The 26,523-nt window shown below is 36.4% G+C and overlaps 1 protein-coding gene across 1 annotated transcript in view; it reads right to left on the reverse strand.

The window, feature by feature from the left end:
• COL24A1 (collagen type XXIV alpha 1 chain) overlaps positions 1–26,523 on the reverse strand; it is a 396,719-nt gene that overhangs the window by 216,547 nt on the left and 153,649 nt on the right. Inside the window, exon 21 of the mRNA XM_018045691.1 lies at positions 12,818–12,871. Within this exon, the coding sequence (XP_017901180.1) occupies positions 12,818–12,871 (54 nt within the window). The remainder of the gene's footprint in view (positions 1–12,817; positions 12,872–26,523) is intronic.

Here is a 26,523-nt window from a genome sequence, read left to right on the forward strand (position 1 = left end):
TGAGTATAGAGAGAATGTACCTCAACATAAAAATCCATATATGACTAATATACAGCTACCTTCATAAGCAACAGTGAAAAGCTGAAAGATGTTTTTTCTAGATTAGAAACAATTAAAGACTCCCATTTCTACCACTTCTAATCAACATAGAATTGAAAGTCTGAGCCACAGCAATTAGCCAAAAAATAGAAATAAATAAAAGGCATCCAAATTAGAAATGAAAAAGTAAAACTGTCACTATTTGCAGATAATAGGGCTGCCCTGGTGGCTCAGATGGTAAAGACTCTGCCTGCAATGCAGGAAACCTGGGTTCGATCCCTGGGTTGGGAAGATCCCCTGGAGGAGGGCATGGCAACACTCCTGTATTCTTGTCTGGAGAATTTCCATGGACAGATGAGCCTGTTGGGCTACAGTCCATGGGGTTTCAAAGAGTCAGACACGACTGAGTGACTAAGCACAGCATGACTATCATATATATAAATTCAAAAAGACTCCACCAAAAAAGTTAGAATTAATAGATGAATTCAGTAGAGTTGCAGGATGCAAAATCAATACACAGATATCTGCTGCAATTCTATACATTACAAACCAAAAAACAGATATCTGCTGCAATTCTATATAAACCAAAAAAACAGTGAAATGAACAAAACAATCCCATTTAACAATTGCATCCAAAAAGAATAAAACACATAGGAATAAATTTAATCAGCAAGGTCAAAGACCTATCCACTGAAAATACACTGATGAAAGAAATTTAAAAGGACAAAAATAAATGGAAAGAGAGTCCACTACAAAACATTACTGATAGAAATTTAAAAAGACACAAACAATGAAAGGACTTTCCATACTCATGGATTGGAAGGCTTAAAATTTTTAAAATGTCCGTACCATCCAACCAACAGATTCAAAGCAATCCTAGTGGAATTTTATGTAGGTAGAAAAAAAATTCTATAATTCATATGGAACTAAAAAGGACTGTGACTATCTACAACAACTCTGAGGAACAGTAACAAAGCTGAAGGCCTTACATTTCTTGATTTTAAAACATATTACCAAGCTAAAATAATCCAAACAGTTTAACATGAGCAAAAAACAGAGATATAGATCAATGGCAAGTATTCTTGTCTGGAAAACCACATGAACAGTAGCTTTCATCCAGAAAGAATGAAGAGACAGAGCCAAAGTAAAAACAACACCCAGTTGTGGATGTGACTGGTGATGGAAGTAAAGTCCGATGCTGTAAGAACAATAGCACATAGGAACCTGGAATGTTAGGTCCATGAATCACAGTAAACTGGAAGTGGTCAAACAGGAGATGGCAAGAGTGAACATTTTAGGAATAAGGGAACTAAAATGGACTGGAATGGGTGAATTTAATTCAGATGACCATTATACCTACTAATTGGGCACAAATCCCTTAGAAGAAATGGAGTAGCCCTCATGGTCAACAAAAGAAAGTTCATAATGCAGGACTTGGGTACAATCTCAAAAATGACAGAATGACCTTGGTTCACTTCCAAGGCAAATCATTCAACATCACAGTAATCTAAGACTATGCCCCAACCACCAATGCTGAAGAAGCTGAAGTTGAATGGTTCTATGAAGACCTACAAAACTTTCTAGAACTAACACCCAAAAAAGATGTCCTTTTCCTTTCAGGGGACTGGAATGCAAAAGTAAGAAGTCAAGAGATACCTGAAGTAACAAGCAAGTTTGGTTTTGGAGTATAAAATGAAGCAGGGTAAAGGCTAATAAAGTTTTGCCAAGAGAACGCACTGGTCATAGCAAACACTCTCTTCCAACAATACAAGAGAAGACTCTATACATGGATGTCATCAGATGGTGAATACTGAAATCAGATTGATTATATTCTTTTCAGTCAAAGATGGAGAAGCTCTACACTGTCAGCAAAAACAAGACCAGGAGCTGACTGTGGCTCAGATCATGAACTCCTTATTGCCAAATATAGACTTAAACTGAAGAAAGTAGGGAAAACCACTAGACTATGCAGGTAAGACCTAAATCAAATCCCTTACGATTATGCAGCGGAAGTGACAAACAGATTCAAGGGATTAGATCTGATAGACAGAATGCCTGAAGAAGTATGGACGGAGATTTATGACACTGTATAGGAGGAAGTGATCAAGACCATCTGCAAGAAAAAGAAATGGAAAAAGGCAAAATGGTTGTCTGAGGAGGTCTTACAAACAGCTACAAAAAGAAAAGAAGCGAAAGGCAAAGGAGAAAAGATATACCCATTTGAATGCAGAGTTCGAAAGAATAGCAAGGAGAGATAACAAGGCCTTCCTCAGTGATCAATGCAAAGAAATAGAAGAAAATAACAGAATGGGAAATGGTAGAGATCTCTTCAAGAAAATCAGAGATACCAAGGGACTATTTCATGCAAAGATGGGCTCAATAAAGGACAGAAATGGTATGGACCTACCACAAGCAGAAGAGGTGGCAAGAATACACAAAAGAACTATCCAAAAAAGATCTTCATGATCCAGATAACCACAATGGTGTGATCACTCACCTAGAAACAGGCATCCTGGAATGTGAATTCAAGTGGGCCTTAGGAACGATTACTACAAACAAAGCCATTGGAGGTGATGGAATTCCAGTTGAGCAATTTTAAATCCTAAAAGGTGATGCTGTAAAAGTGCTGCACTCAACATGCCAGCAAATTTGGACAACTGAGCAGTGGCCACAGGACTGGAAAGGGTCCAACCCCAAAGAAAGGCAATGCCAAAGAACATTCAAACTATTGCACAATTGCACTCTTCTCACAGGCTAGCAAAGTAATGCTCAATTTCTCCAAGACAGGCTTCATCAGTACGTGAACTGTGAACTTCCAGATGTTCAAGCTGAATTTAGAAAAGGCAGAGGAAACAGAAATCAAATTGCCAATGCCCACTGGATCATAAGAAAAGCGTCTACTTCTGCTTTATTGACTATGCCAAAGCCTTTGACTGTGTGGATCACAACAAACTGGAAAACTCTGAAAGAGGTGGGAATATCAGACCACCTTACCTGTCTCCTGAGACATCTGTATGTAGGTCAAGAAGCAATAGTTAGAACAGGACATGGAACAACAGACTGGTTCCAAACAGGGAAAGGATTATATCAAGGCTGTATACTGTCATCCAGCTTATTTAACGTATATGCAGAGTACATTACGCAAAATGCCAGGCTGGATGAAGCACAAGCTAGAATCAAGATTGCTGGGAGAAATATCAACCTCAGATATGCAGATGACACCACCCTGATGGAAGAAAGTGAAGAAGAACTAAAGAGCCTCTTGATGAAAGTGAAAGAGGAGAGTGAAAAAGTTGTCTTAAGACTCAACATTCAAAAAATGAAGATCATGGCATCTGGTCCCATCATTTCATGGCAAGTAGATGAGGAAACAATGGAAACAGCGACAGACTCTTTTTTTTTCAGACTTTATTATTTTTGTGCTCTAAAATCACTGCAGATGGCAACTCCAGTCATGAAATTAAAACACACTTGTTCCTTGGAAGAACATCTATGATAAACCTAGTGAAAGTGAAGTCGCTCTGTCATATCCTGACTCTTTGCGACCCCATGGACTATAGCCCACCAGGCTCCTCAGTCCATGGAAATTTTCCAGGCAAAAGTGCTAGAGTGGGGTGCCATTTCCTTCTCCAGGGGATCTTCCTGACCCAGGGATCAAACCCGGGTCTCCCACATTGCAGGCAGACACTTTACTGACTGAGCCACCAGGGAAGCCCATGATAAACCTAGATAGCATTTAAAAAGCAGAGACATTACTTTGCCAACTAAGGTTTGTCCAGTCAAAATTATGGTTTTTTCAGTAGCAATGTATGGGTGTGAGAGTTGGACCATAAAGAAAGCTGAGCACCGAAGAATTGATGTTTCTGAATTGTGGTTTTGGAGAAGACTCTTGAGAGTCCCTTGGACTGCAAGGGGATCAAACCAGTGAATCCTAAAGGAAATTAGTCCTGAATATTCATTGGAAGGACTGATGCTGTAGCTCAAAGTCCAATACTTTGGCCACCTGATATGAAGAACTGACTCATTGGAAAAGACTCTGAATCTAGGAAGGATTAAAGGCAGAAGGGGATGATAAAGGATGAGATGGTTGGATGGCATCACTGACTCAACAGACATGAGTTTGAGCAAGCCCCAGAAATTGGTGATGGGCAGGGAAGCCTGGTGTGCTGCAGTCCAACTGATGCCCATAAGTGGAACAATGTTAATGTTCATTGATGTATGAGTGGATAGATAAAATATGGATTTTTAAACTATTGTATAAGGGACTATTTTCATGCAACTTTCAAAAAGAGTGAAATTCTGACATAGGCCATAATATGGATGAACCCTGAAGAAATTATTCTAAGTGAAATATGCCAGTCCCAGAAAGACGAATATTGCATAATTCTAATTATATGAAGTACCTAAAGTGGATTCTTTATTTTCTGAGCCCCCAGGGATGCCCATTTAGACTAATAGAAGCAGAAAGAATCATGGTTGTAGGGATTGTGGGAGGTGGAAATTGGAGTTGCTATTAAATGGGTACAAAGTTTCAGTGGTGCAAGGTGAAAACATTCTAGAGATCTGCTGTGCAAAAATATGCATACAGTTAATACTGTACTACATACTTAAAAATACCTGCCCATCACCAACTCCCGGTGCTTGCTCAAACTCATGTCCATCGAGTCGGTGATGCCATCCAACTATGTCATCCTCTGTTGTGCCCTTCTCCTTCCACCTTCAATCTTTCCCAGCATCACGGTTTTTTCCAATGAGTCAGCTCTTTGCATTAGGTGGCCAAAGTATTGGAGCTTCAGCTTCAGCATCAGTCATTCCAATAAATATTCAGGACTGATTTCCTTTTAGAATGGACTGGTTGGATCTCCTTGCTGTCCAAGGCACTCTCAAGAGTCTTCTCCAACACCATAGTTCAAAAGCATCAGTTCTTCGGTTCTCAGCTTTCTTTTTGGTCCAACTCTCACATCTCTACATGAGTAGTGGAAAAACTATAGCTTTGACTATATGACTTTGGCACAATGTAATGTCTCTGCTTTTTAATATGGTGTCTAGATTTGTCATAGATTTTATTTTTAGTTTTCATCTTCAGTTCAGTTCAGTCACTCAGTCGTGTCTGACTCTTTGCAACCCCATGAATCGCAGCACGCCAGGCCTCCCTGTCCATCACCATCTCCCGGAGTTCACTCAGACTCACGTCCATCGAGTCCATGATGCCATCCAGCCATCTCATCCTCGGTCGCCCCCTTCTCCTCCTGCCCCCAATCCCTCCCAGCATCAGAGTCTTTTCCAATGAGTCAACTCTTCTCATGAGGTGGCCAAAGTACTGGAGCTTCAGCTTTAGCATCATTCCTTTCAAAGAAATCCCAGGGCTGATCTCCTTCAGAATGGACTGGTTGGATCTCCTTGCAGTCCAAGGGACTCTCAAGAGTCTTCTCCAATACCACAGTTCAAACGCATCAATTCTTCAGCACTCAGCCTTCTTCACAGTCCAACTCTCACATCCATACATGACCACAGGAAACACCATAGCCTTGGCTAGATGGACCTTAGTCAGCAAAGTAATGTCTCTGCTTTTGAATATACTATCTAGGTTGGTCATAACTTTTCTTCTAAGGAGTAAGAGTCTTTTAATTTCATGGCTGCAGTCACCATCTGCAGTGATTTTGGAGCCCCCCCCCCAAATAAAGTCTGATACTGTTTCTACTGTTTCCCCATCTATTTCCCATGAAGTGATGGGACCGGATGCCATGATCTTTGTTTTCTGAATGTTGAGCTTTAAGCCAACTTTTTCGCTCTCCTCTTTCACCTTCATCAAGAGGCTTTTTAGCTACTCTTCACTTTCTGCCATCTTATTTTCAAGTAATTGCTTAACAAAGTCCATTGCCTATTGTACAAACTCAATAAATACTTCTCAGCTGACTAAATGCTGCCTGGAAAATCAAATGGTTAAGATAGGAAGTCCATATACAAAGTCCATATACTTTGGAATGTGCCTATTCAGGGTGGGGTTGCTGTGATCTCAGAGAACTATTCAAGAATGCAAGTTAGCTCACCTATATACAGGTAAGCATATAACATACTTTAATAATTCAGTGTAAAAAATTATTTCCATATATTCTGTAACATAACCTCACAAATAGAACTTTTCTAAGAACTTAACAGGGATATTATACTACAGACAAGAACAGCCTGTTGTTGGCACCTTTAATTCCATAGCCAAAGCAACAACACAAACCATTATGGCAACAAATAAGTCATTCCTCTCTTTACTGAAGAACAGAGAATATTTACTGGGTACTCGCTTTCTGCAGTAAGCAGCAAGGGATGTGGTTTTGCTAACATTATGGAATGCATGAAAGCAGTTGCCAAATTGGGAAGCGCTCAAGAAGGCTTGCTGAAGTATGTTTTGTAACTATATACACACATACATACACACACAATCCCACAATGGATGGAACCATAATTAACACAAGTTTCCAATGTTAGTTTGAGGTTTTTATTCAACTGGCAGAAAATGAGGAGAAAATAAAAGGCTTCTTTCAGAGCTGTGCCAAATTGCTCTGGAAGGAACACATTTTGTTTGCAAATAGGATAACCACGTATTTCAAATAGAGTGCACATAGTTTTCTTGATGACTAATTTATATAGCCTAAACAGAACTTTAATAATTTACACTGTCCTCACTTTCCAAATAAGATATATATATGAAAATAAAAAGTTTTAAGATGTTTCCATGACATAATGTATACAACCTAAGAAACACATCATGTGAATAGGGTCAATATGTATGGCTCTATTTTTCCAATTTTAGAATTTCTGGAACAATTTCAAGGCAAATAAGAAAGATGAAAAAACGAGACAAAAACAGACCCTTCCCAACCTAGAAAACATAAAATCATACTCCTCTTCTTTTAAAATTTTCTGGTTCTCTTGATTAAATCATCTAAGATATTAAAATTCAGTGATGTGTAGAAAAACAGTTAGTTTCATAATGTTGGTGCTAATGAGGCCATAAGTCATATTATTGAAAAAAATTAGATAAAGTTATCCAAAAAGTAATTACTACTCACTGGAAATTCAACCATTAATATTCATTAAAATGTCTTGCCTTCAGGTCTGTGTCACACTTTTAAATATTGTAATTTTAAAACTGAAGACAGTAACGAGAAGGAAGTTAAAGATTAGTATTATAATAGTATTCAGGAGGTCAACTGGCTTTCTTCAGTTCTGACATTTTTCTTAATGAAAATTTAAGAGAAACACAATTTACAAACTGAAGAGGATTTACAAAGTTATCCTGTGTTCTTTGCCTAGTATGATATGCATAATTTAAAACATTAAATTAAGGAGTTGAGGGCAAGATGGAGTGGGAATTAAGAGGTACAAACTACTATGTATAAAAAAATAAAAAGTGCTACATTAAAAGGATCATACACCATGATCAACTTAGATTTATCCCAGGGGTGCAAGGGTTTTTCAATATGTGCAAATCAATCAGTATGATATACCACATCAACAAATTGCAACACCATATGATCATCTCAATAGATGCAGAAAAAGCCTTTGACAAAATTCAACATCCATTTATGATTTTAAAAAAACCTCTCTAGAAAGTGGGCATAAAGAGACCATCCCTCAACATAATAAAGGCCACATATGACAAAACTGCAGATAAATCATACTCAGCTGTGAAAAGCTGAAAGCATTTCCTCTAAAATCAGGAACAAGACAAGGATTTCCACTCTTACCACTTTTAACCAACTTAGGTTTGGAAGTACTAGCCATAGCCATTACTGAAGGAAAAAAATGAAGGTAATCTAAATTAGAAAAGAAGAAGTAAAATGGTCATTGTTTGTTGATGACGTAATACTACACAGAAAATCCTAAAGATACTACCAGAAAACGACTAGAGCTCATCAATGAATTTGGCAAAGCTGCAGTATACAAAAATAATACACAGAAATCTTGTGTATTTCTATACCCTAACAATGAAGAATCAGAAAGAAAAATTAATAAAACAACCCCACTTACCACTGCAACAAAAAGGATAAAATACCTAGGAATAAACCCATATAAGGAGGCAAAAGACCTGTACTCCAAAAACTGTAAGATGCTGATGAAAGTGAAGATGACACAAACAGATGGAAAAAATATAAATGTTTTTGGACTGGAAGAATCAACATTGTCAAAATGACTATACTATCAAGGCAATCTACAGATTCAGTGCAATCCCTATTAAATTACCAATGGCATTTTTCACAGAACTAGAACAAAAATCTTAAAATCTGTAGGGAGACACAGAACCCCCTGAATAGTCAAAGCAGTCTTGAGAAAGAAAAACAGAGCTGGAAGAATCACATTTCCTGACTTCAGACCATACTATACAGCTACAGTCACCAGAACAGAAACATCCATTGACAGAACAGGGTAGAAAGTCCAGAAATAAACCCACACACCTATGGTCATCTAATCTACAACAAAGGAGTCAAGAATATACAATGGAGAAAAGACAGCATCTTCAATAAGTGGTATTGGAAAAGCAGGACAGCTATGTGTAAAAAAAATGAAATTAGAACATTCTTTGCCACCATGCAAAAAAATAAACTCAAAATGGATTAAAGACCTAAATGTAAGATTGGATACTATAAAACTCTTAGAACATAGGGAGAGTATTCTTTGACATAAATTTCAGTAGCATATTTATTTGTCTCCTAGAGTAATGTAAATAAAAACAAAAATAAACAAGTGAGACCTAATTAAATTCAAAAACTTTTACACAAGCAAAGGAAACCATAAATAAAACCAAAAGACAACCCATAGAATGTGAGAAAATATTTGCAAAAAAAGAGACCAACAAGTGATTAACCGCTAAAATTTACAAACAACACACGCAGCTCAATTAAAAAAAATTAATCAAAAGATGGACAGAAGATCTAAACAGACATTTAACCAAACGAGACATACAGATGGCCAAGACACATGAAAATATATTCAATATTGTTAATTATTAGAGAAATGCAAATCAAAACTACAATGAGACAATACCTCCCACCAGTCAGAAGGACCATCGAGTCCACTCAGACTCACGTCCATCGAGTCTGCAAACAATGCTGGAGAAGGTGTGTAGAAAAGGGAATCCTTCTACAGAGTTTGGTAATGTAAATTGTTCCAGCCACTGTGGAGAACAGTATGACAGTTCCCGACGAAATTAAAAATAGAGCTACTACATGATCCAGCAATCCCACTCCTGGGTACATATCTGGAGAAAATCATAATTCAAAAAGACATATGTGCCCCAATGTTCACTGCAGCATACAATAGCCAGGACATGTTTTCAGGGAGGAGGGGACATGGGTATACCTATGGCTGATTCATGTTAATGTTTGGTAGAAATCAACACAATACTGTAAAGCAATTATCCTTCAACCATAAATAAATAAATTTAAAAAAAATAGCAAGGACATGGAAGCAACCTAAATGTCCATGGAACAAAAGTCACTCAGTTGTGTCCACCTCTGCGATCTCATGGACTCCATGGAATTCTCCAGGCCAGAATACTGGAGTAAATAGCCTTTCCCGTCTCCAGGGGAATCTTACCAACCCAGTGATCGAACCCAGGTCTGCTTCATCGAGGGCAGATTCTTTACCAGCTGAGCCACAAGGGAAGCCCAAGAAAACTGGAGTGAATAACCTACCCCTTCTCCAGCAGATCTTCCCAACCCAGGAATTGAACCAGGGTCTCCTGCATTGCACATGGATTCTTTACCAACTGAGCTATCAGGGAAGTCCAGATAATATAGGAGAGGTGGTATGTATATACAGTGGAATATGACTCAGCCACTGAAAAGAATGAGATAATACAATTTGCAGCAACATGGATGGATGTGGAGACTATCATACTAAATGAAGTAAGTCAGAGAAAGACAAATATCATATGATATCAGTTATATGTGGAATCTAATAAAATGATACAAATGCACTTATTTACAAAAACAGAAACAGACTCACAAATTTAGAGAATGAACTTATGGTTACCAGTGGGGAAAGGTGTGGTGGAAGCATAGATTGTGAGTTTGGGACAGACAAGCATGCACTGCTATATTTAAAATATAAGAGCCTCTTGCTGAAAGTGAAAGAGGAAAGTGAAAAAGCTGACTTAAAACTCAACATTCAAAAAACTAAGATCATGGCATGTGGTCCCATCACTTCATGGCAATTGATGGGGAAACAACAGAAACAGTGACAACTTTCCTGAGCTCCAAAATCACTGCAGATGGTGACTGCAGCCATGAAATTAAAAGAAACTTGCTCCCTACAAGAAAAGCTATGACCAACCTAGACAGCATATTAAAAATTAGAGACATTACTTTGCTGACAAATGTCTGTCTAGTCAAAGCTATGGTTTTCCCAGAAGCCACATATGGATGTGTAAATTGGACCATAAAGAAAGCTGAGTGCCAAAGAATTGATGCTTTTGAACTGTGGTGTTGGAGAAGACTCTTGAGAGTCCCTTGGACTGCAAGGAGATCAAACCAGTCAATCCTAAAGGAGATCAGACCTGAATATTCTTTGGAAGGACTGATGCTGAAGCTCCAATACTTTGGCCACCTGATGCAAAGATCTGACTCATTGGAAAAGACCCTGAATTTGGGAAAGATTGAAGACAGGAGGAGAAGGGGACAACAGAGGATGAGATGGTTGGATGGCAACACCAACTCGGTGGACATGAGTTTGAGCAAGCTGGGAAGCCTGGTGTGCTGCAGTCCATGGGGTCACAAAGATTCAGACACGACTGAGTGACTGGACTGAACTACAGTAGTCCTGGTGAAGAATAAATAGGACCTAAACTAAAACATTAGCAATGAAAATGGCTTCAAGGGCAAAGTGGGGAAATTTGAGTCACAGTAGAGATCAGGATAAAGGTGATAATTGATGGCATGAAGTCATTCAGGAGCCAGGAGAGGGTTTGATACAAAACATGTATGAAACCTGAATACTGAGGAAGGGGAGGAATACCTCTTCTATGGAGACAGAAAGGGAGGAGGAAATATGGTTGTGTATATATGGGGGGAGTTGACAGGTGGCCAGTAGTGTTGCCAGATAACACACGGCATGTCCAGTTAATTTGAACTTCACATAAACAGTGAATAACTTTTAAATACAATATGTTTCAAATACTGTACCTTCATCTTCTCACAAGTTTCCTTTTCTTGAATGCCATACATCTCTTATATATAATGCCATGCATGCATACTTGTCTGCAAATTCCTATTCATTCATCATGTCAGCTCAAGTGCTACCTTCTCTACAAAGTGCAATCTGAGTCCCCCTAACCCTGTACTCACACAGTATCACATATTATATGCTATTTACATGGTTATAATAAAGGATTTCCTACTTATACTCCTCTAGATTATAAGTTTCTTGAAAACAGGGAGCAGGACTTTTCACTTTTGTAGCCCTTGTCTAGCACAATGGATGTCATGTAAGAGGCAGTCAGTAAATATTTGTTGATTGAATGAATGTTTTATTACACTTCAGATCTTTATAACTTCTTTTCCAGCTTTTTCTAGCTCATCTCTTTGCTTTCATTTTCTCTCCTGTTAAACCATTCTCCATGGCGACATAAGAGGTATCTTTATAAGACATAAATCACCTACAATGCTTTGCACCTTAAAAATTGTTGATTAATTCATGATACCCATGGAAGAAGGAGAGACTCTTCAACATGGTCTTAAATCTTTCCCACAATTTAATCCCCAAACTAAGTGGTTAAGAGCTCTGACTTTGAAATCATGTCTGGATTAGAATCCTGTCTTAGTCACTTGAAAAGTTATGTGACTGTGAGGGAATAAGTTAACTATCTATAAAATAGGGGTAATATCTACCTCATAAAACTGCTGTGAAGATTAAAGGAGGTGTCTCCAAAACATTTACTATAGAGTTTTAGGACTTGCCACTATAGTACACTAACAAATATAGCTATATTAATATCCTTTCCAGCTTCATTCCCTAACACTTCCTCTCTACTCACACTAATAACCTTCTGCAGCAGCTACACTTCATAACATGCCAGTTCTCCAAACTTCTGGCTGTTTCATCATTCTGTGTATTTATTCACAATGCTTTGTTTACAATGCTCATTCTATGGCAGCCTGCTTGGAAAGCCTGGCATTTAAAGTTCTGCTATGGATAATATCTAGTATATATACACAGTAACAGTAAAGGAAGTTAGAAATGACCAGGTTTTTCTGGTAGTTTGTGCTATGTATAAATTCTCGAACTGCATAGGCTTTCTTTATTTTAATCAGTGGATATTTTACAGGCCCTAAATACTTTACTGGTTTTAGTGGTCAGAATACTCTCACCTATTTTGTGTATGCTATAGATTTTTGGCTTTTTAAATTTTTTTCACCTCTTAAAAGAAATCCATTTTCAGTTACTTGTGAGCTTTGCAAATACTGTCACCCTAATCTAAGTGTAGACCAAACCAGGAAAATCATTTCCAATAACCTGAACCCAAGAGACTGCATAAACATACTTCTACTCTAGGAGTATGTCTTTTGACAACATAAAAACAACCAGACACGCAAACTACTTCCTGATTATTTTGAAATAAGATCTAAAAGGTTTTTTAAAATGTACTCGAGACAGCTCAAAAATATCCAGAAATGTTTTGATATTTCTAAAGTATTTTTTACCCATTCATGGAGATTTGAGAGTAGAAAACTACAGATACCATGCTTTTCTTTTTTTCATTTCTTTTTTTTTTTTTCTTTACCTTTGATCCTTCAGGGCCATTTTGTCCAGGAATCCCAATATCTCCAGGAAAACCCTAGGGAACACAAATAATATAGGGAGTTTATTCCATAGAAAATTACTTTAAATTTATTAAGCATACAAAAATTCCTTTTGCCTTTTTTTGAAGTCCAGCTAAAATGATTTATTCTCCTCAAAATTAATTAATTTAATACCTTTCAATATTAAAGATTGTTAGGCAGTTGTCTGATAATGGAATGGAAAACTCATAAAGTACACTAAAATAAAGCTTACTGCATCAATTATTCACAAACAATCCTCAGACCCAAAGAAAAGTCTCTAATCTAGTCTAAGAAATTTTAAAAATCATATTCAGAATCATTCAAAACTTGAAAAAGAAGACAAAAATATATGTAACAGGTCTTTTAAGTGTCATATGGGACACAGAGTCACCCAACAATTAAGAGAATGAACTTTGTTAGACTCACTGTTTACTAACTACACACGAATTCTTCTGTTTGGTAGAAAAGAAAAAAAAAAAAACCCACAGGTTACAGCTTAATATACAGGATACTAATTAGTTTTACATCAAACTCAACTATCTTATTCTAACATTCCCATATTCAACTGTCTATAAATAGATCAAATGTTCTTTGAATTTATTTTGACATTTTACTGGTTCTATCATTAGTTAATGAATTGAATAAAATCTTTGACCTATGTTTACTTAATATTTGCCTGAAAATCATAATATTACCTTTTTGGAAATTATACTTTAGCAGTCTGAAACAGTTGTTTCAAGAAAAATGGACCAGTGTTAAATAAGTCTATGCTGAGATAAAGCCAAGAATGTTGCTCTAAAATGTTAGAGCAATATTCTTTCTCAAATAATACATTAGAATGAAATTCATCAGGATCAGTTTTAATATTGATAATAAGCTAATAATTATACTTTGCTTATATTTTGTCACAGATAGTTATTTTAGTGTTTTCTTCTGACATGGAAAAAGGAATAAAAAGCAAGACAAGTAGAAAAATCATATCTTTAAAAGTTAAGAAGGCGGCAATTAAGTATGAATATCAGCTAGAAAAGACAGTTCAGTGGAGGGATAAATATTATGATAATTAGTGCCAACTAATAAGATAGACTAGCAAGGTTGATTCTGGAAAACTCATTTTAGGGGAAAAAAAAATCGAAATTAAGTGATACCAATTCATCCGGTACGGATTAGGAAAGAAATGTCTTGATTCCAATTTAAACTTGGGTTCTGTGGAGAAAATATTACTTGTGGATGTTTCTGCCAAGAGAAAAGGCAGTGGTAACAGAAAGACTGGACACAAGGTCAGATTTCTGGAAGCTTTGGAACAGAACACATTCAATTCAGACATGCCAATTGCTTTTCTAAGGGAAATCATGGTTACCTATACCTTCTCTCCCTGGAGGAGGAAATAGCAACCCACTCCAGTATTCTTGCCTGGGAAATCTCCTGGACAGAGGAGTCTGGCAGGCTACAGTCCACGGGATCGCAAAGAGTTGGACACAACTGAGCGTGTGCACATGTGCATGCATACACACACACACCTTCTCTGCCTTGAGTAATTTTTCTTTATCTTTATTCATCTGCAACACTTACATTTTAAATAAGAGATTAAATAATATGTTACTTGAAAATCTTTCTTTCACCTCCAATACCCTGAGTTAGGTCCCATCTAAGACCCTCACACCATCCTAGGGTCCTACAAGGTTACTTAACCTTGGCTGGTTTGCTATTCCTCATCAGATTATAACACAGGTATGTATAATAAATTATGTATGTTACATATATAATAAATTCCTGGAGGGCAATTTTATCTCTACTAACCACCATATTCCCAGAAACTAGTAAAACACCTGGCACATAATAAATGTTAAAAAGTTTTTATTTGTTTTTTGTTGTTGTTGAACAATGACGTGTTTGTTTCTTATGCCAAAAAAAAGATGACAACATGGCTAGTGGCTACTTTTGGCCCCTTGGTACCAGTTTACAACCACTGGTTCACAGCGTCCTCATGGATAAATTCATAATTCCCATCCATTCAAAAGATAAGCCTAGAACACCTTCTTATACTTGAAAGAAAGCTGTAAAAGGTATAAAATTTGTCATGTTAAAAGAACTCTGGGAGTCTGAAAAGGATCTCACCAGCCAGATATGAGATAATATGAACTTCAATAAGGATAAAAATTGCAAAGGATTGAAACATGTCAAATATGTTTAAATTAAAAAGTTCAAAATGATACAGTAACAAAAAATTATTCACATTAGAAGCTGAAAGAGAGCCAACTCATTTCCAAAACTGGTAAACAAAGGTGAAGAATCAAATGTTTATTCTACCTTTTCTATACATACTATAACTAACCAAAGAGCAGATTAGGGGATGTATTCAAGCCAATAAACCAAAAAAAAAAAAAAAAACAGAGAGAGAGAGCAACAATATCACCATTTTGCAATACCCTACATGATCTAATGTATTAATATATAGGGAATTGAAGCATCACAACTGTTACTGATTTGTGCTTCCTGATGAAAGAACACAATATCACCCACAGTCTTGCCAAAAACAAACAAGCAAAACAGACTTTGGTCAGGCCTCTATATGTGACTACTAATTTGCAGGAAATACAGAGGAGGGAGAAAACATGCTTATCTACATCATGAGACTATAATCAGCAAAACCCATGCTGTTGGAAACTCTACACATTAAATGACAGGGGATCTTCAACGATTATAAAGTGGGGAAAAAACAATGGAAAAAGAACTTTTAAACTGGAAGACACAAGACTTAGAAAAAAAGACTAAACAATAGTTTTAAAAGATGTGCACTTGAGTGATAAACTATAAAAGAGGAACTGCTTACTTTCGGAAGGAGAAAAGAGGCTCGTGGCTGGGTTGGTGTCGATAAAATTTCTGGGGATAACTGGCAGTTTCATTCCTAAACTTTGCATTAGTTGTAAGAGCATTTGTCTTATAACTGCCTGTGCTGTACATTTGTTTTATATAGTTTTCAGTGGCTGAAATTTATGTTCAATAGAACAGTAAAAAAAAAACAGTATCGTGCTTCTGGGTTAACTTGGACGATGGAATATATACATGAACATCAGCTCCTTTTAAACATGAAAATTATAGTAAAGGAATGTGAAAAAGACAAAAAGTACCAAAGATGAGGGAATAAGAGACAAAAGATGTCAAAAAATTGGATCCTATATTATAGCCATGTAAGTTGACTATTTTAAAATTAAAACTTTATTTAAAAGTTCAGAAGCACATCAATTTAGTTATTAAAAAGAGAGGAGGGGCATGCTCTTCAAATAGTGTACCTCAGAAATTTGGCCAGAGAATATTTTTATTATATAAAAAATTCCATACCTGAATTTTTGGTATGGATTGGGTTACCATCAGGTAAAGATCTTACCTTTAAAATAATAATAAATTTAAAATATAAAAATCAGAGTTAACCTTAGTCAACTGTATTTTAATGATAATATATATCTATAAAAGATATCCTTTAACTTTCAAATTTACTGTTGAAATTGTAAATCAAATGACAGGACACGGCTACCATTGCCAAGTAGCAAAATTTCAAAGAGCTTAGAAATTGAAAGATTTAAAAATACACTGTTCAGCATCTATAACTTTTTTTAAAAAACTACACTGGCATGAAACTATATAGAAAGAAAATTTAAAAATATAATAAAATGCTCTAATTCTGATTTTTTCATTTAAAATATTTTGGTAAACATTGAAAAGTCAAAATGGTTTCTTTCAAAATGCACTTCACTATCTCTGTGGTCACATCACAACTGAAAACATAACACCTTACTGAGGAAAAGGACTAGGAGTTTGATTTCTGGAGATTTCTTAAAAAAAAAACTGTGATATAACTGATATATAACATTTTACTTTCAGGGTAAAACACCTGTATATACATAGAAATGATTATTACAATAAGTCTAGCTAACATCCATCACCATCGTTCTAATTGTGTATGTGATAACTTTTGATATGTACTCTCTAAGCAACTTTCAAATATATAATACAGTATTATTAACTATCCCACCATGTTATACATTACATTCCTATGACTTACTTACTTACTTTTTTATTTTAGCCTTTGTTGTCTGTGCTTCTGGTGTCAAAGAGTAAAAGAAAAAGAAAGTCATCACCAAGACTAATGTCAAGAAGCTTCTGCCAATGTTGTCTTCTAGGAGTTTTATGGTTTCAGGTAGTCCAATCAAGCTTTATATCCAATTTGAGTTAATTTTTGTGAATAATGTAAGATAGAGGTCAAATTTATTTTCTTTTTTTTTTTTTAGTTTTTTATTTTTAAAATTTTAAAATCTTTAATCCTTACATGCGTTCCCAAACATGAACCCCCCTCCCACAAATTTATTTTCTTTTCTTTTTTTTTTTTTTTTTGCATGTGCTGTTCAATTTTCCCCAAACCATTACTATATGGACTGTCCTTTCCCTCACTGTATACTCTTGGCTCCTCTGTCATAGATTAACCAACCATATGTGGATGGGTTTATTTCTGGTCTTTCTTTTTTCCCTTTCTATTTTGTTCCACTAATCTATGTGTCTGTTTTTATACCAATATCATACTATTTTAATTACTAAACCTTTGTAATGTAGTTTAAAACTAGGAGGTGTAATGCCTCCAACTTCTTTCTTCTTTCTCAAGGTTGCTTTGGCTATTTGTTATCACTTACGATTCCATACTGGAGAAGGAAATGGCAACCCACTCCAGTATTCTTGCCTGGAAAATCGCATGGATGGAGAAGCCTGGTAGGCTACAGTCCGTGGGGTCACAAAGAGTCAGATGGTTTGTTCCATTTTTGTGAAAGGTGCCACTGGAGTTTTGATAAGGATTGCACTGAATCTGTAGATTGCTTAGACAAATATGGACTTTTTAACAATATTAATAATTCTTCCAGTCAATGAACATGGAATATCTTCTCATTTATTTGTGTCTCCTTCAATTTCTTTCATCAATGTCTTACAGTTTTCAGTATACATGTCTTTCAGCTCCATGGTTAAATTTATTCCTAGGTTTTTGTTTTGTTTTGTTTTGAGGCAAATGGGATTGTTTTAAGGTCTCATTCTGATATTAGTGTATTGAAACAACTGAAAAAAAAAAGAAAACTGATTTTTTGTATCTTGATTTTGTATTTTGCATCTGGTACCTTTTTAATAGAAATAGTTTAATCACCATTTTTTATCAAGAAGCAGAAAAGTCAAGAAGCTTTAAAAATAATAAGTAAAATGTGTCTTCTATTTTTGGACTCCTAATATTTGTTTACTGTACTGAGAAGAGTGATTCAGCATTCTCTCCAGTAAAAACAATGTTTTATTATTCTCTGATCACTAAAAGCTGGAGCCTAATTCACATCCATTTTTAAAGCAAAGCATGAAAATTAAAGCACTAACAGATTCCATTAGTTTCCTAAGTCATAAAGTAAAACATTGTCTTTCCTACTCTGGCAAAGTGTCCTAATAGGATAAATATAATGTTCTATGGTATCCATTGAGCACATTAGTACCTCTTTAATAGGAGTAGTAAGTCTGTTTTATTTTGAAATATATAGTTCTTCTAGGTAAAAAAAAAAAGTTTAAAATGGTAAATGGATAGATAATCCACAATAATTAATTCAATGGATAAACTAATTATGGTATATTGGTAAAATGAAACAACCTGGATGTGGCAACCTGGATTAATCTCAAATACATTATGCTAAGTAAAAGAAGTCAGACCAAACAAGAGTACATACTGTGTGAATTCATTTACATACAACTTTGGAAAAATGCAAATTCATCTAAAATGCAAAAAGCAGATCAGTGGTAGCCTGGGAAGAACTGGGGCAGGAAAACAAAATGAGGGATTACAGAATGTGAGAAAGTGTTGAGTTTGATAAATATCTTTTCTATCTTGATCTTGGTGATGGTTTCACAGGTGGCACATAAATGAAAAATTATGAAATTACACAATTTAAAATATACACCATGGCTCAGATGGTAAATCTGCCTGCAATGCAGGAGACCTGGGTTCCATACCTGGGTTGAGAAAACTCTCTGGTGAAGGGAATGCCTATCTATCTTTCATTTATATTTTACAATAGTTAGGCACATGGAGATATTCTGGAGCACTTCTTACCAGGTTAGTCAAAAAAAAGCAGTAAATGTTTTCTACCTCCTTGGTAAGGCCAATTTACAGGGTCCGAGTAGGGAAAAAGTACAGAAACAGCCTTATGTCAGAAGATGAAAACTAGGGAAAAATGGAAGATTCTGGAAGTAAGATTTATTTTTAGGGGAAACATCAAAATCTCAAATACTAAGAGAAATAATGGAGTTTCCAGTGGGTAGCCATTTCCTTTTCCAAGGGATATTCCCAATCTAGGGGTTGAACCCAGGTCCCCCACATTGTAGGCTGATTCGTTACCATCTGAGCCATGCTGTATATTTTAAATTGTGTAATTTCATAATTTTTCACATATGTGTAACCTGTGAAACCATCACCAAGATGAAGATAGAAAAGGTTATTTGTATAACTCAGTACTGTGTGGATCACAGCAAACTGTGGAAAATTCTTTTAAAAATTGGGACTACCAGACCACCTGATCTGCCTCCTAAGAAACCTGTATGTAGATCAAAAAGCAACATTTAGAACTGGACATGGAACAACAGACTGGTCCAAAATTGGAAAATAAGTACACTGAGGCTGTATATATGCAGAGTACATTATGCAAAATGCTGGGCTAGATGAAGCCCAAGCTGGAAGCAAGATTGCTGGGGGAAATATCAATAACCTCAGATATGCAGATGACACCACCCCTATGGCAGAAAGTGAAGAGGAACTAAAGAGCCTCTTGATGAAAGTGAAAGAGGAGAGTGAAAGAGCTGGCTGAAAATGCAACATCTGAAAAACTAAGATCATAACATCTAGTCCAATCACTTCATGGTAAATAGATGGGGAAACAATGGAAACAGTGAGAGAATTTATTTTCTTGGGCTCCAAAATCAGGGCAAACAGTGACTGCAGCCATGAAATTAAAAGACACTTGATTTTTAGAAGAAAAGCTATGAGAAACAGACAACGTAATAAAAAGCAGAGATATCACTTTGCTGACAAAGGTCCATCTAGTCAAAGCTATGGCTTTACCAGTAGTCATGTATGGATGCGAGAGTTGGACCATAAAGAAGGATGAGCACAAAGAATTGATGCTTTTGAACTGCAGTGTTGGAGAAAACTCTTGAGAGTCCCTTGGACTGCAAGGAAATCAAACCAGTCAATCGAAAGGAAATACCTTAATATTCATTAAAAGGACTGATGTTGAAGCTGAAGCTCCTATACTCTGGCCACCTGATGGGAAGAACTGACTCAGAAAATACCCTGATGCTGGGAAAGATTGAAGACAGAAGGAAAAGGGAACACCAGAGGATGAGATAGCTGGATGGCATCATCAACTCAATGGACAGGAATTTGAGCAAACTCTAGGAGACAGTGAAGGACAGAGAAGTTTGGCATACTGCAGTTCATGGGGTCACAAAGAGTCAGACATGACTGAAGGACTGAACAACAACCCACTCCAGTATTCTTGCCTGGAGGATTCCATTCACAGAGGAGCTTGGTGGGCTACAGTCCATGGGGATGCCAAGAGTCAGACGTCAACTGAGGGGCTCTCACTTTCACTTTTCATATGATAAATATATACCTCGATTATACCTATATAAAGCTATACAAATAAAAGCTAATTGGTATTGGGTGTTTTAGAAAATCATTTGCTCTTTGGTGAGCAACAGTTTGTTATGATTTGAAAGAAAGAAAAGAGAATTTATTCATTGAACCTGGCCCCAGATAAAATTTGTGAAATTCAGAATTTGAATAGTTTTGGAAGTAATAGCACATTCAATTATAATAGATTAAAAATAAAGCACATATTTGGGGAAATTTCCACTTTTATGTTATTTTATAATATAGATTTATTTTTTATTTATTTTTTAAATGTGAGTTTGGGGCTCATTTATTCACTTCTCTTTAACATGGTGCCTAAGCATTTCCAGGGATACAAATAATTTTTTTATAATGTTACTTTAGATACTCTGTTATTACAGTTGAGTGACATTTATGTCATTTAACTGTCAAGATTTTTTCATTGATTTCTATATACATTATGCATTACATACATAATACAATATGATTTGGCTTAAATTTATCTTCTGGGTAGTTTATAAGTCTAAACAAAGTAGAGACACTGCTTTGAAAAATAGTCATGTTGAGAAAAGATAAAATAAAAAAATCACTTAAAATAGGGTAACATACAAATTATGAATTCCTAGAGGGCAAAGTGGAGAAGGCAATGGCACCCCACTCTAGTACTCTTGCCTGGAAAATCCCATGGACGGAGGAGCCTGGTAGGCTGCAGTCCATGGGGTCGCTAAGAGTCGGACACGACTGAGCGACTTCACTTTCACTTTTCACTTTCATGCATTGGAGAAGGAAATGGCAACCCACTCCAGTATTCTTGCCTGGAGAATCCCAGGGACGGCAGAGCCTGGTGGGCTGCCATCTATGGGGTGGCACAGAGTCGGACACGACTGAAGCGACTTAGTAGTAGTAGAGGGCAAAGTTATGCAAATCCTCATCTGGTGCTGGGCACACAGTACATTAAATAAATATTTGATGGCTGGAATTGATGAACACATTAAAAACAAATTCTATTTGAATAATTATATTTTCAATTATGCAGTTTCTAAAGTTACCCTTCGTCTGAAAAAATCACCAATTAGTATATATTCTATAAATAGGTTTAAATTTTACATATGCAAACAAGAAATGAATGCACTCAGAGGGAGAGAGATTCTGAAAGGGGGTTTGAGAAATGGATCCAAAAAACAATCATAAGATTTTGTTCTTTAGCATTTGTGGAAGTACATGCCATGTCAGGGAATATACTGAGTCCAAGTACGAAAGTAATAAAAGAAGATTAAAATGATCTTTTCTGAGTGAGGATAATCCATCCAAAAGTTAATGCCAAAAAAAATATTTGAAAGGACAAAAGTAAAAAAAAGCAGTTTCTCAGTAAATTATAGAAACTAAACTGTAACACAGTGTGTAACTGCAAATTAAGAAACTGCTCTGTCTTCTGAGAAAACCACAAACAGAAAGCATGAGCTTCTGGAAAAAGAAATGCAGAATAAAGAATTCATCTAAGTATCTGGCTTGCTTTCATTTTCTTGCTGTTTTAGATCTAAAAATCCATTAAAACCAGATTTTTTTCATTATGATACTTATGAAAATCTCTGCAAATGATTATTGCTATTTATATTTTTCCCTTTTGCAACTCTGTACGTTTAAGCAGTAAAAATAGCACAGCTGAACTCTAAACTCCATTTATATTTAATATTCTAAAAACTCAGCAGAGAAAATCCACAAAGATGATAAAATGCCTTACAAGATAGCATACACTCTCTCCTGAATAAAACTTTGCTTAAATAGTATTTACAGAGTGTTTGAAGACACACACACAAAGAAAACCCTTCAAAGTCAGCTGCAAGTCTTTTATTCTACAGAAAGCTATAGAAAACTATCATTAATAGTTTTATAATTTTATAAATATTTATGATTTTAAATAAATTATTTTGATCATTATTTGATACTTAAGTTTGGATAACCTATAGTGACAAAAAGCAATTCTATAGTAGACTCGGGAAGGGAGGAACATGAAGGGCAAAATGGAAAGATTACAAAGGTGAACAAAGAAATTTTGGGGTTTGATGGGTAAGTTCACTATTTTGATTTTGGTGACTGTTTTACAAGGTAAACATATGTCAAGAATTGTCAGATTATACAATTTAACTATATGCAGCTTTGCTGTATATAAATTATACTTCAGTAAAACTGTAAAACAAAAAGCAATATTTTATATAATCACCTGTTTTTTTTTTTTTTTGGTAAACAATGGCTGTCAACCATTCAAAGAACCTCAGAAAATTTGTACTCAAATAAAAATCAGCAAAACTGAGACTTCAAAATGTTTTGGAGATAATAACATGACTGTGATTTAATACTTACCTTTACATAAGTATCGTTGTGGGTACTCACTGTCTATATATTTAACTCATTTAGAATTCTTATGAGCATCTTAAAGAGTATCTAGTCATTCCTTCAACACATAGTTACTATGTGTCAAGCATTGTTCTTGGTACTGAACATATACTAGAGAAGGAAGATATTCCCTGGTTTCATAGAATGTATATTTTGAAGACTCTTCACCTTAGATTCTCATTTCATTGTAAATTTGTGGTAGGGAGTGAGAAGCTGGGTGATTTAAAAACTTGATTTATATTGTTACTGGGAACTGGCTTATATCAATTGCCCATATTTGTTCTAAATACATAACTATGGGCCAGGGGCTTCTCAGGTGGCTCAACGGTAAAGAATTCGCCTGCCAATGTAGGAGACGTGAGTTTGATCCCTGGGTGGGGAAGATCCCCTGGAGAAGGAAATGGCAACCCACTATAGTATTCTTGCCTGGAGAATCCCATGAACAGAGGAGCCTGGTGAGCTACAGTCCATAGGGTTGCAAAGAATCAGACATGACTGAGTGCGCACACACACACACACACACACACACACACACACACACACACCCATGGGCCTGGGGCAGTCTATGTTTTTCTCATTCTCTTGTTTTCCAAATGGAATGAATATTGTGGCCATCTTGCTTTTCTCTAATATCAAATACTGACTAGTTAAGATGTAGACTTACATCTGTGCCTCACTGAGAATCCACCTTACCCAAAGAAGCCTTGGAGCTCAAAGCAACAACTGACCAATAGGTTGGGTTATTTTTCTTTGGAGAAAAAGGAATGTATTTTCAGTTATGTGGATGGCTGCAGCATATTACCAAAGGCATTTGAAAAACTATGTAAGTGGGAAGAAGGGTATATAGGGAACCAAAGGCATAAAATGTAGAGGACATTTCTTTTTATCTGCTCACCATCTCTTTGGGAAATGACCCTCTTCCCCAATCTGTAGTGTGTGTGCTTCTGGTCCCCATCGCAGTATTTAGGGGTAGGTAAATGATCCAAATCCTGCCAATTACAGTATTCCTGTTCCAATGGATGTTGTGATTGATTTAAAGATCACCTAATCCCAGTCAGATTGGCTGCAGTCCACTTTAGAATTTCTGCTAGAGCTAAGCAGAAAGAAGAGCGCTTTCCTTTTGCTAAAATTGATCACTCTGAGAGCAATATAACCCCAGAGTTGCCAAAATCCACTGTTGCCACAGCATGTTGTGAATGAAGCCAATAGAGATAAGTTAAGACTAGGAGATGAGAGTAACTTGATTATATTCATCTAGTTCCTGTATCTAGTGAAACCTCTTGGCACACGCACTGCTGGACTTCCTGACTACTTCAGCCAGTCCTGAAAATTAGCTGAAAATTGTTTGAGTTAGGTTTCTGTCATTTTTAATGGAAACAGATCTGACTAAAACACTGAACTATCTGCAGTTCTCTAAATACACACAGCTTCATCATATACCTGTTCTGGAATATCCTTACCCTATGTTTGCATTTGGCTAAGTCTCTACTATTTCTTCATCAGCCAATCTTCTTGGAAGTCTGTCTTACCTCCCTGCCCCAGGTTCCTTCATCACACAATTTGTCACCAACTCAATTATATCATGATCTGTGAAGCTTATCATAGTTCCTCTTAGTCAAAATCACCAACTTGTTCCTTTATATTCCTACATAACTATTAACATGGCTTTTTAGTACTTAATGCACTATATTATAATTTGGTTGTGTTTCTTTATTCCAATATGTGAGCTGAGGGAGAGAAATGAATGTCTCTCACTCATCTTTATACCTCCAACATTTAACTTAATATGTTGCTGAAGACAATGCTCCATAGTCTCGGATTTTGCACCTTACACAAATGAGGTACTTAGCTTTCCTCTTACAAGTCTCTCTTCAGGGAATTTTTCATAGTAAAGAGATAATGTCTTCCCCTACAGCAACAGGCAGCAATACTTACTGTCCAGATAATAATGTCTTTCTCTGGAACCCATTATCTTTTATAGCTGCCCATTATAAAAGATCTAGCTTACCTCAGCTCCAAGTTCCTCTTATATAACGCAACCCACTGCATATGCAAATAGCATCCAGCTCTCTTCACATCACCCTCTGAGAAATGAAGATCACTGAGTCAGTGAAAAAATGTTGATACTCCAGCAACTACTACTGCTGAGAGTAACAAATGATCCTTTGTCTCTGTCCCAGGAGCCTTGTGTATTCTCCCAGAATCTATGAAGTGGTTAAGCTAACTTGTTGTCTTGCCAATAGGATAAAATATCAGATCCTTCACAGTCCCTGATGATTCTAGGGATGGGAATGGAATACTGGTGGAGAGAGAGCTTTCTGGAAGAGAAAGTATGAGGGCTTCACCAGAAATGATAACAGGATGGGATATGGGAAGATTTCATGGGAACTACCAGTGAACATGACCAAACTGTACAGTCAACCAGGCAATAAGTTGTCCCCAACTATACCACCTGCTAAGAGGAGGAACTGGGAAAGATGGCTATAGACCAAGTACTGGGAGTAGGAAGCACCTTCGGAGATAGTTGACTTAGTTGTTGTTAACTCTTACTTGGGTGGAAAGATAGGCTCATTAATCTGTTGAGTAGCCTCAGGTCTAACTCACTGTAACAACAGTACTATTATTAACAGTAACTGATAAGATTTATCCTAGGCTGGCAGAAAATTCCATTCATGGACTACCATCTAAACTGAGTATGAAAAGATAGAAATTTGTGAACACTAATGAAATCAAAAAAGAAAGAGAGTTCCAGAAAAGCATCTACTTTTGCTTTATAGACTATGCCAAAGCCTTTGACTCTGTGGATCACAACAAACTGTGGAAAATTCTGAGAGAGATGGGAATGGCAGAAGCAATAGTTAGAATTGGACATGGAACAACAGACTGGTTCCAAATCAGGAAAGGAGTACGTCAAGGCTGTATATTGTCACCCTGCTTATTTAACATATATGCAGAGTATATCATGCAAAATGCCAGGCTGGATGAAGTCCAAGCTGGAATCAAGATTGCCGGGAGAAATATCAATAACCTCAGATATGCAGATGGCACCACCCTTATGGCAGAAAGTGAAGAAAAGCTAAAGAGCCTCTTGATGAAAGTGAAAGAGGAGAGTGAAAAAGTTGGCGTAACACTCAACATTCAGAAAACGAAGATCATGGCATCTGGTCCCATCACTTCATTGGAAATAGATGGGGAAACAATGGAAACAGTGAGAGACTTTAATTTGGGGGGCTCCAGAATCACTGCAGATGGTGATTGTAGCCATGAAATTAAGAGATGCTTGCTTCTTGGAAGAAAAGCTATGACCAACCTAGACAGCATATTAAAAAGTAGAGGCATTACTTTACCAACAAAGGTCCATCGAGTCAAAGCTATGATTTTTCCAGTAGTCATGTATGGATGTGAAAGTTGGACTATATAGAAAGCTGAGCACTGAAGAATTGATACTTCAAACTGTGGTGTTGGAGAAGACTAGGAGGTCAGACCAGTCAATCCTAAAGGAAATCAGTCCTGAATATTCATTGGAAGGACTGATGCTGTAGCTGAAACTCCAATACTTTAGCCACCTGATGTGAAGAACTGACTCAC

Source organism: Capra hircus, chromosome 3 (assembly GCF_001704415.2).
Source record: "Capra hircus breed San Clemente chromosome 3, ASM170441v1, whole genome shotgun sequence".
NCBI classification, from domain to species: domain Eukaryota; kingdom Metazoa; phylum Chordata; class Mammalia; order Artiodactyla; family Bovidae; genus Capra; species Capra hircus.